The sequence below is a fragment of the Pelodiscus sinensis genome, chromosome 29, assembly GCF_049634645.1.
Source record: "Pelodiscus sinensis isolate JC-2024 chromosome 29, ASM4963464v1, whole genome shotgun sequence".
In the NCBI taxonomy this organism is placed as follows: Eukaryota; Metazoa; Chordata; order Testudines; family Trionychidae; genus Pelodiscus; species Pelodiscus sinensis.
This window is the reverse complement of record NC_134739.1, coordinates 1,876,787-1,891,832: the sequence shown is the minus strand read 5'-3', so window position 1 is coordinate 1,891,832 and position 15,046 is coordinate 1,876,787. Positions and strand designations below refer to the sequence as shown.

At 61.8% G+C, this 15,046-nt stretch overlaps 1 protein-coding gene across 1 annotated transcript in view; it reads left to right on the top strand.

Annotated features, from left to right (window-relative positions):
• The first annotated feature begins 5,199 nt into the window (after window positions 1-5,199).
• Window positions 5,200-15,046, top strand: part of CD79B (CD79b molecule) — a 16,218-nt gene continuing 6,371 nt past the window's right edge. Inside the window, 4 exon segments of the mRNA XM_075911295.1 lie at window positions 5,200-5,393; window positions 8,953-8,994; window positions 14,034-14,059; window positions 14,061-14,346. Of these exon segments, the coding sequence (XP_075767410.1) occupies window positions 5,300-5,393; window positions 8,953-8,994; window positions 14,034-14,059; window positions 14,061-14,346 (448 nt within the window). The 5' untranslated portion in view covers window positions 5,200-5,299.

Here is a 15,046-nt window from a genome sequence, read left to right as displayed (position 1 = left end):
GGAGGGAGGCAGACGAGTTTCCCTGGTTTGGCCCAGAGTGGCCACCAGGGCAAGCTGGGGAGGGCTAGCCTCCCGCTAGTTCAAATGAAGTGGCTACACAGCCCTTAATTCGAACTAGTTAATTCGAACTAGGCGTTAGTCCTCGTAGAATGAGGTTTACCTAGTTCCAATTAAGCGCTCCGCTAGTTCGAATTAAGTTCGAACTAGCAGTTTGTCTGTGTAGCGCCTATCAAAGTTAATTCGAACTCACGTCTGTTAGTTCGAATTAACTTTGTAGTGTAGACAGACCCACACACAGACACACACACGCTCTCCAGCCTCTAGTAGTAAACAGCTGGGACACACACAGACACGCACACACAGACACATACACAGACGCACACACGGACACGCACACACATGCTCACTCCGGACCTGAGCACCCTCCCCATGGACTAGGAGGGGCCAAACCAGAGAGCAGCCCTAGAGGGGCTTTTCTGCACAACCCACGACCCCCTGGGAGCGTCCCCGGCGGGCAGCCCCCGGTGCTTCCTTTGCATGGGCCGCCTCCCGCCGTTCCTCCGGGGCCCGCGGGGAGCCCCACCGCTCCTGGGCCCCTGGGGTGCTGGGTGGGGAGTGGGCGCAGGCGCCCCTCAAGGGGCTTTGGCTCCTGGCAAAGAACCCAGGTTCCCGTTAAAACAGGCCCCGGCTGTGGGTGACGTCCCGCGCCGGCGAGGGGGGCCAGGCCCCGGCTGTGGGTGACGTCCCGCACCGGCGAGGGGGGCCAGGCCCCGGCTGTGGGTGACGTCCTGCACCGGCGAGGGGGGCCAGGCCGCGGCTGTGGGTGACGTCCTGCGCCGGCGAGGGGGGCCAGGCCCCGGCTGTGGGTGACGTCCTGCGCCGGCGAGGGGGGCCAGGCCCTGGCTGTGGGTGACGTGCCGCGCCGGCGAGGGGGGCCAGGCCCCGGCTGTGGGTGACGTCCCGCGCCGGCGAGGGGGGCCAGGCCGCAGCTGTGGGTGACGTCCCGCACCGGCGAGGGGGGCCAGGCCGCGGCTGTGGGTGACGTCCTGCGCCGGCGAGGGGGGCCAGGCCCTGGCTGTGGGTGACGTGCCGCGCCGGCGAGGGGGGCCAGGCCCCGGCTGTGGGTGACGTCCCGCGCCGGCGAGGGGGGCCAGGCCGCAGCTGTGGGTGACGTCCCGCACCGGCGAGGGGGGCCAGGCCCTGGCTGTGGGTGACGTGCCGCGCCGGCGAGGGGGGCCAGGCCCCGGCTGTGGGTGACGTCCCGTGCCGGCGAGGGGGGCCAGGCCGCAGCTGTGTGTGACGTCCCGCGCCGGCGAGGGGGGCCAGGCCCCGGCTGTGGGTGACGTCCCGCGCCGGCGAGGGGGGCCAGGCCCCGGCTGTGGGTGACGTCCCGCGCCGGCGAGGGGGGGCCAGGCGCCAGCTGCGGGTGACGTCCCGCGCCGGCGAGGGGGGCCAGGCCCCGGCTGTGGGTGATGTCCCGCGCCGGCGAGGGGGGCCAGGCCCCGGCTGTGGGTGACGTCCCGCACCGGCGAGGGGGGCCAGGCCCTGGCTGCAGGTGACGTCCCGCGCCGGCGAGGGGGGCCAGGCCCTGGCTGTGGGTGACGTCCTGCGCCGGCGAGGGGAGCCAGGCCCCAGTTGTGGGTGACGTCCTGCGCCGGCGAGGGGGGCCAGGCCCCGGCTGCGGGTGACGTCCCGCGCCGGCGAGGGGGGCCAGGCCCCAGCTGTGGGTGACATCCCGCGCCGGCGAGGGGGGCCAGGCCCCGGCTGTGGGTGACGTCCCGCGCCGGCGAGGGGGGGCCAGGCGCCAGCTGTGGGTGACGTCCCGCGCCGGCGAGGGGGGCCAGGCCCCAGCTGTGGGTGACGTCCCGCGCCGGCGAGGGGGGCCAGGCCCGGGCTGTGGGTGACATGCCGCGCCGGCGAGGGGGGCCAGGCCCCAGCTGTGGGTGACATGCCGCGCCGGCGAGGGGGGCCAGGCCCCAGCTGTGGGTGACATGCCGCGCCGGCGAGGGGGGCCAGGCCCCAGCTGTGGGTGACATCCCGCGCCGGCGAGGGGGGCCAGGCCCCGGCTGTGGGTGACATGCCGCGCCGGCGAGGGGGGCCAGGCCCCAGCTGTGGGTGACATCCCGCGCCGGCGAGGGGGGCCAGGCCCCAGCTGTGGGTGACGTCCCGCACCGGCGCGGGGGGCCAGGCCCGGCTGTGGGTGACGTCCTGCGCCGGCGAGGGGGGCCAGGCCCCAGTTGTGGGTGACGTCCTGCGCCGGCGAGGGGGGCCAGGCCCCGGCTGTGGGTGACGTCCTGCGCCGGCGAGGGGGGCCAGGCCCCGGCTGTGGGTGACGTCCCGCGCCGGCGAGGGGGGCCAGGCCCCAGCTGTGGGTGACGTCCCGCGCCGGCGAGGGGGGCCAGGCCCCAGCTGTGGGTGACGTCCCGCGCCGGCGAGGGGGGCCAGGCCCCGGCTGTGGGTGACGTCCCGCGCCGACGAGGGGGGCCAGGCGCCAGCTGTGGGTGACGTCCCGCGCCGGCGAGGGGGGCCAGGCCCCAGCTGTGGGTGACGTCCCGCGCTGGCGAGAGGGGCCAGGCCCCGGCTGTGGGTGATGTCCCGCGCCGACGAGGGGGGCCAGGCGCCAGCTGTGGGTGACGTCCCGCGCCGGCGAGGGGGGCCAGGCCCCAGCTGTGGGTGACGTCCCGCACCGGCGAGGGGGGCCAGGCCCCGGCTGTGGGTGACGTCCCGCGCCGGCGAGGGGGGCCAGGCCCCGGCTGTGGGTGACGTCCTGCGCCGGCGAGGGGGGCCAGGCCCCGGCTGTGGGTGACTGTCACATTACTGAATTGGAGGGAAGCAGCCAGATCGTTGCTGCACCCCTAGGTGGGGGTGTTGGCCCCAGGAATTGGTATGAAAGGGAGCCATGTGGGGTATTGAATGGGAGATTATTGTTTGTTGATCCTGTGTACGCTATTTATGTGAGTGTAGAATGTCTGTGTGTGTAGGTAGGAATCTGTAATCTGTGTGGAAGCTGAATATTTCTGTGAATGTGGTTGAGCATGGCTATGGACAGGCTGAGTAGTGAAGCCCTGTGGAACAATGGCCCTTGATGGCCCAAAGACACACCTAAAGCAGGAGGGCGGAGACCCAAGAGCTGCCAGCAGAGAGGCTGAGGACCAGGTGACCGGCTGAGACCAGAAGAGGCCAGGAAGGAGTATAAAGAGGCCATGTGGTCGAGGCCATTCTGTTCTCAGCTCAGCACTTCATCCCAGAGGCAGCACTGCAGGGATCGAAGAGCCCGGAAGACCTGTGAACCCATCCTGATCGTAGGATGTGCAATAAGAACTTTTAAACCAGCAGCTGTAACATCTCTGCTAGAGCCTGCATCGAGAACTGGGAGATTCGGTGCATGCAACGTACTGTACTTTAATAACCTTACTCTCAGGCTTTTCTTTCTTGTAATAATAAACCTTTAGATATAGATTCTAAAGGATTGGCCCAGCGTGATTTGTGGGTAAGATCCAGAGGGTAAATTGACCAGGGATCTGTGGCTGGTTTCTTGGAACCGGACAGAACTTGTTCGGGGTAGGTGGGATTGGGTGTTAGGACCCCCCACCTGTGTATAGGCCCGGGGCCATCTGGGGCACGGATATTGCTGGGGTGCCGGAGGGGTTTTGCTCGGGAGGCTTCAGGCAGGCAGCTGAAGTGCTCTCTGAGACTGGTTTGTGGCCTGTTTGGAGAGGTCACCAGTCAGGGGGGCTGTAAGGAGCCCCGGATTTGAGCAATTCGCCCTGAGCGGATGCCCTCAGCTGTGCCCAGACACGGCCCGGTCCGTCACCGTGACGCCCCACGCCGGCGAGGGGGGCCAGGCCGCGGCTGTGGGTAACGTCCTGCGCCGGCGAGGGGGGCCAGGCCGCGGCTGTGGGTAACGTCCTGCGCCGGCGAGGGGGGCCAGGCCGCGGCTGTGGGTAACGTCCTGCGCCGGCGAGGGGGGCCAGGCCGCGGCTGTGGGTGACGTCCCGCGCCGACGAGGGGGGCCAGGCCCCGGCTGTGGGTAACGTCCTGCGCCGGCGAGGGGGGCAAGGCCCCGGCTGTGGGTAACGTCCCGCACCGGCGAGGGGGGCCAGGCCCCGGCTGTGGGTGACGTCCCGCGCCGGCGAGGGGGGCCAGGCCCCGGCTGTGGGTGACGTCCTGCGCCGGCGAGGGGGGCCAGGCCCCGGCTGTGGGTGACGTCCTGCGCCGGCGAGGGGGGCCAGGCCCCGGCTGTGGGTGACGTCCTGCGCCGGCGAGGGGGGCCAGGCCCCGGCTGTGGGTGACGTCCTGCGCCGGTGAGGGAGGGCCAGGCCCCGGCTGTGGGTGACGTCCCGCGCCGACGAGGGGGGCCAGGCCCCGGCTGTGGGTGACGTCCTGCGCCGGTGAGGGAGGGCCAGGCCCCGGCTGTGGGTGACGTCCCGCGCCGACGAGGGGGGCCAGGCCCCGGCTGTGGGTGACGTCCCGCGCCGGCGAGGGGGGCCAGGCCCCGGCTGTGGGTGACGTCCTGCGCCGGCGAGGGGGGCCAGGCCCCGGCTGTGGGTGACGTCCTGCGCCGGCGAGGGGGGCCAGGCCCCGGCTGTGGGTGACGTCCTGCGCCGGCGAGGGGGGCCAGGCCCCGGCTGTGGGTGACGTCCTGCGCCGGTGAGGGAGGGCCAGGCCCCGGCTGTGGGTGACGTCCCGCGCCGACGAGGGGGGCCAGGCCCCGGCTGTGGGTGACGTCCTGCGCCGGTGAGGGAGGGCCAGGCCCCGGCTGTGGGTGACGTCCCGCGCCGACGAGGGGGGCCAGGCCCCGGCTGTGGGTGACGTCCCGCGCCGGCGAGGGGGGCCAGGCCCCGGCTGCTGGACATGACTAGCGCTGCTGTCTGCAGGGGACCTGGTCCACCGTGGCTACACCAGCGTCGCTGCCCCCTTGGTCGGCGCACAGGAGGCGTCTGTCCAGCGCTGATCGAGCCCGGACTGCCCGGCGGGGTCCCCCAGGGGCCCTCCCACCGTGCCAGCGGCTGCGCTGGGCTTCTTGGCGTGGCATCGCCCCTGCCGCTGGGCCAGCGAGACCCCGAGACACTCGGCTGCCCCCCCTCCCCGGCTGGCGCGTCTGGCGGGGGGGCAGGGGCGCTCAAGTGCAGAGCCGCGGCCCACATCTGCATCTGTGCCGCTGGCAGGCCGGGGCCGTCCCGCGGGGGCCTGATTTACATGCCCCGGAAAGTCCTGTCTCGCTCTGGCAGCACGGGGCCATTTTCACGCCAGCTGGAGCCTGAGCAGCTTCTGCCGCCGCGGCGCCAGGCTGGGCTGGATGTTTGCCTGCCCTTTCCCCTCAGAAATGGCTTCCCTGTGCAAGAGGCTGGTCGCGCTCCGCCCGCAGCTCTGCCTCCTGGTGCTGATCACAGGTAGGGGTCGCGGGCGGGCCGTGGGCGAGCGCTGGAATCCCTCTGGGCGCCCGGCTCTGGGCTGGCTACGGAAGGGCCCCGGAGCCGGGCTCTCGGCTGTAACTCGGGCGTCCCGGCCGCTCCACCCAAGCGCCCGCCACCTCCGACGCTTTCAGCCTCCCTTTGCCTCAGCAAACCTGCCCGGGGCAGGCGCTTCCCAGCTCACAGCAAGGCAGGTGCCTGGCCTCGGCGGGGCCCGGAAAGCGACCTGCAGCCGGGGGGGCAGGGCTCTCAGTGGCTCCGGGCTCTGCTGGGTTTCACGCTTTGCTCACCCCGGCAACAGGCACCCGAACAGCCGGGGAGAGAGACGCTGGCGCAGCCGCTCAGGTCCTGGGTTCAGACCCGGCTTCGGCTCCCTGCTGTGTGACGCGCCCGGTGGCACCTGGGCCAGGTGCCTTCCGGTCTCCGTGTGGCCTGTGGAGCCGGCGTGGAGCCCGGCCGACTTCCCGGGGGCAGCGAGAGCCCCTGGACGTTGGGAGAGGCCAGTGCAGGGAGCCAAGCAGACGCAGGCCCCTGCCCAGTGCTTGCTACGCAGGCAGCGTAACGTCTCCTCATTGGGGCCCCAAAGGGAAACGTTGGGCAAGGACAGCCAGGGGCCCTGTGAGGCGGGCGAGGTGTGGCCACTCAGGAGAGGTTCCAGTGCTGCCCTGCTGACTGGCAGAGCGCCCACAGCCAGGCTCGGATGGTGCACGTCTGACATGCCTCGGTGCACATCAAAAACAATTATTCCGCACATGGACAGAAAAGGTTAGAGGGAGCACTGGCCACAACTCGCCCAATGGGGCAGGGGTGGGGTCTCGCCGTTAGCCAGGGCAGGGACGCGGGGGGTGAAATGCCTGGAGGCCCCTCTTCCCATGGCAGCAGGAGTGACAGGTGGCTCGGGAGCGTTCTTCCTACGCAGAGGCATCCCGTGTCCCGGCCCGGGGGAGTGTCGCCATTCCCCGCCATGACTATGCATTGTTATTGGCGCTCGCGCCCGGCTGCACCTGGCCGCCGGATCCAGTGTCCTAGCACTCGCGAGGAAGGAGTGCACCGGAGCGACTGTAAACAGCAGCGCTTCCTGCCCATCTGCCGCAGGGGAAGTGCTGCAGGCTGCAGGGGCAGAGGCGGGGCTGTAGCTCAGGGACCGGGCGGAGGGGCCCGGCCACTGTGCAGGGACGAGGTGCGCACTGGAAAGCCTCTGGCTCTGCATCTCCAGGCCAGGGCACTCGACTCGGGGGAGGGCTGTAGGGCCCGTGCTCCACGCGGTGTTTCCTAGCCCCACGGCGGAGCCCTGGCAGCACGTCTCAGCTGGCCTGCCCCACCGCAGCCGTGCTGCAGTGTGGACACACCCCGAGTCCCGGTCCCATGCCACCTCCTCCTGGGGGGATGCATCTGTGAAAAAGATTTATGTACACAGTGCCGCTGTGGCGCTAGAGCTTTGCAGTGTCTGCTGTGGTGCTAGCACTTTGCACAGTGCTGTCGTGGTGCTAGTGCTTTGCATAATGTCACCGTGTCTCTAGCGCTTTGCACAGTGCCCCCGTGTCTCTCGCGCTTTGCTCAGTGCCCCCGTGTCTCTAGCGCTTTGCACAGTGCCCCCATGTCTCTAGCACTTTGCACAGTGCCCCCATGTCTCTAGCGCTTTGCACAGTGCCCCTGTGTCCCTAGCGCTTTGCTCAGTGACCCCGTGTCTCTAGCGCTTTGCACAACGCCCCCGTGTCTCTAGCACTTTGCTCAGTGCCCCCGTGTCTCTAGCGCTTTGCACAGTGCCCCCGTGTCTCTCGCGCTTTGCTCAGTGCCCCCATGTCTCTAGCGCTTTGCACAGTGCCCCCGTGTCTCTAGCGCTTTGCACAGTGCCCCCGTGTCTCTAGCGCTTTGCACAACGCTCCCGTGTCTCTCGCGCTTTGCTCAGTGCCCCCATGTCTCTAGCGCTTTGCACAGTGCCCCCGTGTCTCTCGCGCTTTGCTCAGTGCCCCCATGTCTCTAGCGCTTTGCACAACGCCCCCATGTCTCTAGCGCTTTGCTCAGTGCCCCCGTGCCTCTAGCGCTTTGCACAACGCCCCCGTGTCTCTAGCGCTTTGCACAGTGTCCCCATGTCTCTAGCGCTTTGCACAACGCCCCCGTGTCTCTAGCGCTTTGCACAGTGCCCCCATGTCTCTAGCGCTTTGCTCAGTGCCCCCGTGCCTCTAGCGCTTTGCACAACGCCCCCGTGTCTCTAGCGCTTTGCTCAGTGCCCCCATGTCTCTAGCGCTTTGCTCAGTGCCACCGTGTCTCTAGCGCTTTGCACAACGCCCCCGTGTCTCTAGCGCTTTGCTCAGTGCCACCGTGTCTCTAGCGCTTTGCTCAGTGCCCCCATGTCTCTAGCGCTTTGCACAGTGCCCCCGTGTCTCTCGCGCTTTGCTCAGTGCCCCCGTGTCTCTAGCGCTTTGCACAGTGCCCCCGTGTCTCTAGCGCTTTGCTCAGTGCCCCCGTGTCTCTAGCGCTTTGCTCAGTGCCCCCGTGCCTCTAGCGCTTTGCACAACGCCCCCGTGTCTCTAGCGCTTTGCACAGTGTCCCCATGTCTCTAGCGCTTTGCACAGTGCCCCCGTGTCTCTAGCGCTTTGCACAGTGCCCCCGTGTCTCTAGCGCTTTGCACAGTGCCCCCGTGTCTCTAGCGCTTTGCTCAGTGCCCCTGTGTCTCTAGCGCTTTGCTCAGTGCCCCCGTGTCTCTAGCGCTTTGCACAGTGCCCCCATGTCTCTAGCGCTTTGCTCAGTGCCCCCGTGCCTCTAGCGCTTTGCACAGTGCCCCCGTGTCTCTAGCGCTTTGCACAGTGCCCCCGTGTCTCTAGCGCTTTGCTCAGTGCCCCCGTGTCTCTAGCGCTTTGCACAGTGCCCCCGTGTCTCTAGCGCTTTGCTCAGTGCCCCCGTGTCTCTAGCGCTTTGCACAGCTCCAGAGAGGCTTAGTCTGGCCCCAGAGGACTGAGTCTGCGCCTCCAGCCACTGAACTAACCCCCATTCCGACTCCAGGTGGCCTCGCAGGGACCGAGGGGGTTTACCTCAGTGGGGTGACATGTGGGGAGCAGCCTGTGTAGAGGGGCCCTGCCCCGCGGGGCGTGGGGTGAGGCCGTCAGTGGGCCCAGCAAGTCCTGCCCTACGGGCTGCACGTGTCTCGCCGGGTCTGGTGGAAGCAGCTTTGCAGGGAGCGAGGGGGGTGCTCGCCCGGGCTCCCTCCACGCTTCAGAGCGGCTCGCAGGCTCGCACCCGGCGGGGGAGGGGCTTTCGGCTAGGAACCCAGGCCCAGCCAGACCAGGTGACTTGCCCAAGGTCCCACAGTCGGTAGCAGAGCAGGGGACGGCCACAGGCTCCAGGCCTCAGGCTTGTGGCCGAACCAGCTGAAGCTAATGCTCCGGATGCCGATGCAGGGAGAGGAGTGAGGATGGAGCCCACCTGCCCCTCAGCCCCCGCGGGCCCCGGCCCCACCGCCTGGCAATGCCCCGGGGGCGGGTGGCCTCTCTGCACTGCCCGTGCTCCCAGCTTCTCCTCTTCTGCTCCTGTCTTCCAGGGGAGATCGCGGACTCCGGAAACGCCACCCTGCAGACGCCAGGTCAGTGCCGCCAGACAGCCCTGAGCCCGGCGCCTCGGGCCTGCCCCCGACCTGCCGCAGGGAGCGCCCGCCCGAGCCACAGCTCAGCCTCCGGTCCCCGGTGCGGCCGCCTGGGGCCCCTAGGGCCCGATCTCCCGGCGTCAGGAGAACGGGGCTGCTCCGCGCCCGCCGAGCCGGGCCCCAGGACTCCGGGCTGCCCGAGCGGGGCGGGCTGGGGACGACAGGTTCCGAGGTGGAGGGCAGGGCAGAATCGCGGCCGGTCCCAGGGAGGTAGCGAAGCTCAAAAGTGACTTTAACCCCCAGACAGCCGCTCCCGGAGACCCCTCGCGGCTCCCAGCACTCGGCGTTCATTCTGCTGTAACTTCCGCTGTCTAACCTTCTGCAGTAGGTTCTCTTTCAGCTGTGTCTTCCTCGTTGGTGACCTTCTGCATCCATCCTATTCTCAGGATCTTTCTAGAACAACTCCTCTCGAACGCCAAGATCCTTCTCTTCGAATCTTTCATCATCACCCATGTCTCACATCCGTACAACATGCTGCTAAATACACACGTTTTCAAGATGCTCAGCTTCGTTCCTAAGCTATCGCTTTACTTTTCCAGCTCTTATCCATCGCCTTCAAACTCATTCTTGCTTTCGCTATTCTAGTCGCTATTTCTTTCTTACAGCCTAGATCATACGATATTTTGCTCCCCAGATACGTGAACGTCTCTAGTTTGATCCCATCTACACTGATCTTCCTTCCTATTTCCTTATCTCCAAATACCATTGTCTTTGTTTTATCGATATTCATAATCAGTCCATACCACTTCCCTTCCTCGTTTAGCACCTGCAGCTTTCTCGTTAGCTTCTCTTCATCTTCCTCGATGATAATGATATCATCCGCGAACCTCAAGTTGTTAATTCTCATCCCATGCACCGATATCCCTCCTACCTCTTCCTTGATCTTGTCCATCTCTCTCTCTAGGTGCGTGACAAAAGTACTCAGCAATATCAGCTCTCCTTGTCTCGTACCTCTAGTCGTTCTAAACCAACTTCCCAACTCTCTGCATGTTCTCACCGCTGCCTCCGCATGAGCGTGGATACCCTTCAACAACTGTATCGGTCTGCTATCCTCTCCATACCACTGTAGCACCGCCCAAGTCACTTTCAGAACTAGACTGTCAAAGGCCTTCTGAAAATCGACAAAGCAATTGTAGATGTTCTTGTTCTTTTGCTGAGCTTTCTCTGCTCTCAATCTTAGTGCCAATATCTGCTGTATGGTACTTCTAGCTTCCCTGAATCCCGCTTGCTCATCCGCTAGATGTTCTTCTATCTGCAATCTCAGTCTCTCCGTCAGTATCACCATCAGTACCTTGCCTAAATGACTCGTTCAGGCAATCGTTCTGTAGTTCTTGCACTTCAAAGTGCTGCCTTTCTTGAGATACTCGGGTCCGACTGTGCTTTGTTCAGATTGGTACAATATCTCGTCCATTGCTGCACAACTGCCTCCTTGTTCATGAGCACCTTATCATTCTCGTCTTTGATCGCCATCTGCTCCGGCTGCCACTTCCTATTAATATTCCTCATCAGCTTATACACCTCCTTGATCTTACACTTGCTGCAATACCTCTCTGTATCTTCGCACGCTCCTCTAACCACTTCCCTTAGCCATTCTGGCCGCTTTCCTTACCTCGTTGTATGTCACTTTATATTGCTGTTCCGCCCGCTCGGAGACATCCCTTCTGATCTTCAGTGCTCTCTTCTCTTGGACCAACTTCAGTGTCTCTTGTGTAATCCACTTCTTATTGATCTTCTCTTCTTCCAGAACCATCTGCTCAATTGCCTCTTCTATTGCCATGGCTATCCCTTCGACTTTCTTATCTAGGTCTTTCTCCGTGCCCGCATTCCTGATCTTCTCTTCAAGCACTGTTCAAACTCTGTACGCGTTCCCTATTTCTTCCTTGCCTGGCTTTGCCACGTTTCTTCGTTTCTTAAATTGTGTCTTGTACTTTCTCTTAAGTTTCATCTTGATGTTTGCAGTCACTAGACTGTGGCCTGAGTCCATATCTGCTCCTTGGAAAGTTTGGCATTGCTGTACTGATGTTACCCATCTTCTTCTTATCAAGCGCATATCTATCCTATTCCTGGACTTCCCGTCGTAAGAGTGCCATGTCCACTTCCTACAGTCCTTTTGTTGGAATCTCATGTTGCAGATCACCATCTCATGCTCCATGGCAAACTCTAGGGCTATGTCTAGACTGGCATGATTTTCCGCAAATGCTTTTAACGGAAAAGTTTTTCCATTAAAAGCATTTGTGGAAAAGAGCGTCTAGATTGGCACGGATGCTTTTCCACAAAAGCACTTTTTGTGGAAAAGCGTCCATGCCAATCTAGACGCGGTTTTGCACAAGAAAGCCCCAATCGCCATTTTCGCCATTGGGGCTTTTTTGAGCAAAACAATACCGCGTTGTCTACACTGGCCCTCTTGCGCAAAAGCATTTGCGCAAGAGGGCTTTTGCCCGAATGGAGCAGCATAGCATTTCCGCAAGAACACTGACAATCTTACATGAGATCGTCCGTGTTCTTGCGGAAATTCAAGCGGCCAGTGTAGACAGCTGGCAAGTTTTTCCGCAAAAGCACCTGCTTTTGCAGAAAAACTTGCCAGTCTAGACGCAGCCTAGTAGTTTCTCGCCTTGTTCATTTCTTTCTCCGAATCCAAACCTTCCCATGACTATCTCCCAACCTCCGTTATCTGTTCCAACCTTTGCGTTAGACCGCTATCATATCCTATCATATCCCCCCTTAGCCTCCTCTTTTCTAAGATGAAAAGTCCCAGACTCTTTAATCTTTCTTCATATGGGACCCGTTCCAAACCCCTCAGCATTTTTATTGCCCTTTTCTGAACCTTTTCCAATGCCAAGAGGTCTTTTTTTGAGATGAGGCGACCACATCTGTATGCAGTATTCAAGATGTGGGTGGCATCATTGTTTTATAGAGAGGCAATAAGATATTCTCTGTCTTACTCTCCCGTTTGTAATGATTCCTAACATTCTGTTTGCTTTTTTGACTGCCACTGCACACTGAGTCGATGTTTTCAAAGAGCTAGCCACAGTGACACCAAGATCTCCCTCTTGAGTAGTTGTAGCTAAATTAGTCCCCATCATATTGTATGTCTAGTTGGGATTATTTTTTCCAATGTGCGTTACTTTACATTGATCACCATTAAATTTCATTTGCCATTTTGATGTCCAGTCACTTAGTTTGGTGAGATCTTCTTGAAGTTCTTCTCAGTCTGCTTTGGTCTTAACTATCTTGAGCAGTTTGGGATCATCTGCAAATTTTGCCACTGCATTGTTTACCCCTTTCTCTAGATCATTTATACACAGGTTGAATAGGATGGGTCTCAGGGCAGACCCTTGGGAGACCCCACTAGTTACCTTTCTCCACTCTGAAAACTGACCATTTATTCCTACCCTTTGTTTCCTGTCTTTTAACCAGTTATCAATCCATGAAAGGATCTTCCCTCTTATCCCATGACAACTTACTTGACTTAAGAGCCTTTGGTGAGGGACCTTGTCAAAAGCTTTCTGGAAATCTAAGTATACTCTATCCACTGGATTCCCCTTGTCCACAAACCATGGTGACTTTCCACCAACAAATTATGTTCATCCATATGTCTGACAACTTTATTCTTTACTATAGTTTCAACTAATTTGCCCGGAACAGACATTAGACTTACCGGCCTGTAATTGCAGGGATCACCTCTAGAGGCCTTTTTAAATATTGGCATCACCTTAGCTATCTCCCAATCATTAGGCACATAAGCTAACATTGAAATATTGTAGTGGTGCTGTGCAGTGTAACATTCAGTAGGATGTGCAATGAGAGGGAATTTATGGTGCTGTGAAGTATAGTGTTCGGTGGGAGGGAGTTAATGGTGCTGTGCAGTGTAATATACACTGTGATGTGCAGTGTAGCGTGCAGTGGGCTGTGGAGTGAGAGGAAGTTAATGGTGCCAAGCAGTGTAGCACGCAGTCAGGTGTGCAATGAGAGGGAGTTAATGGTGCCGTGCAGTGTAGCATGCAGTCAGGTGTGCAGGGACAGGGAGTTAATGGTGCCATGCAGTGTAGTATGCAGTGAGGTGTGCAGTGGGGGGGGGAGTTAATGGTGCCGTGCAGTGTAGCGTGCAGTGAGGTGTGCAAGGACAGGGAGTTAATGGTGCCGTGCAGTGTAGTATGCAGTGAGGTGTGCAGTGAGTTGTGCAGTGGGGGGGGGAGTTAATGGTGCCGTGCAGTGTAGCATGCAGCGGGGGGCAATGGAGGGGAGTTAATGGTGCCGTGCAGTGTAGCATGCAGTCAGGTGTGCAGGGACAGGGAGTTAATGGTGCCATGCAGTGTAGTATGCAGTGAGGTGTGCAGTGAGGTGTGCAGTGGGGGGGGAGTTAATGGTGCGGTGCAGTGTAGCATGCAGCGGGGGGTGCGGTGGAGGGGAGTTAATGGTGCCGTGCAGTGTAGCATGCTGCGGGGGGTGCGGTGGGGGGAGTTAATTGTGCCGTGCAGTGTAGCATGCAGCGGGGGGTGCGGTGGGGGGAGTTAATGGTGCCGTGCAGTGTAGCATGCAGCGGGGGGTGCAGTGGGGGGAAGTTAATGGTGCCGTGCAGTGTAGGAGCAGCAGTAGGTGTGCTGCAGGGGAATCACATCAGCAGTCCTGTGAGAGCTTGGTGAACATCTTCACTTACTTTGTGTTTAAGGCCTGAACTCTCAGGAGTGCTGCGGGGCTTTGGCACATGCCCCGTGCCCGATGCACGCCCAGAAGTGGGGCCTGTGCTTGGTGCACACAGAGTCAAAGCCACAGTCTGTACCCCAACAGCATTCTGGTCCTCGTGTGCGCTGTACATTCACCCGCCTTTCTGCGGTCCGTGTGCGTCGGCCAGCCCCTTGGCCAGGGCGTGGGCTGTATTAGCAGCCCGCAGACGCTCCCATGATCCCACGACAGCACAGGGCAGCACAGGAGGAGCTAATCAAACCCACGCCGGTGTCACTGGCTTGTCTCCTCCTCAGATACGTCCTGCTCCAGCTTCCGGCAGCAACCCTCGTTACATCGCCGCCAAGAAGAACACCCAGGTTCACTTCATCTGCCACTCCCGCAACTCCACTGAGGTGCAGTGGTACAAAATCAGCGGGCAGGACAAGACGCCCCAGGTGCTGGACGTGACCGGCCCACGGGTGCACGAGAAAAGGAACGACTCCTTGGTGACCATCATCCTCAGCAGAATCCAGCCAGAAGACAACGGGATTTACCTGTGTGAGAATAAGAGCCTGGTGCACAAGCTGGGGCAGACACGCACGTGCGGAAGTGAACTGAAAGTAATAGGTGAGATGCGCTAGCTCTGTCCCTGCCTACCCAGACACACCTGTCTGTCCCTCTGTCTACCCCCCCATCTGTCCCTGTCTACCCAGACACTCCCGGTCTGTCCCTCTGTCTACCCCCCCGTCTGTCCCTGTCTACCCAGACACACCTATCTGTCCCTATGTCTACCCCCCCGTCTGTCCCTGTCTACCCAGACACTCCCGTCTGTCCCTATGTCTACTCCCGTCTGTCCCTGTCTACCCAGACACACCTGTCTGTCCCTCTGTCTACCCCCCCGTCTGTCCCTGTCTACCCAGACACTCCCGTCTGTCCCTCTGTCTACCCCCCCGTCTGTCCCTGTCTACCCAGACACTCCCGTCTGTCCCTCTGTCTACCCCCCGTCTGTCCCTGTCTACCCAGACACTCCCGTCTGTCCCTCTGTCTACCCCCCCGTCTGTCCCTGTCTACCCAGACACTCCCGTCTGTCCCCTCTGTCTACCCCCCCGTCTGTCCCTGTCTACCCAGACACACCTGTCTGTCCCTCTGTCCTACCCCCCCCGTCTGTCCCTGTCTACCCAGACACTCCCGTCTGTCCCTCTGTCTACCCCCCGTCTGTCCCTGTCTACCCAGACACACCTGTCTGTCCCTCCTGTCTACCCCCCCCGTCTGTCCCTGTCTACCCAGACACTCCCGTCTGTCCCTCTGTCTACCCCCCGTCTGTCCC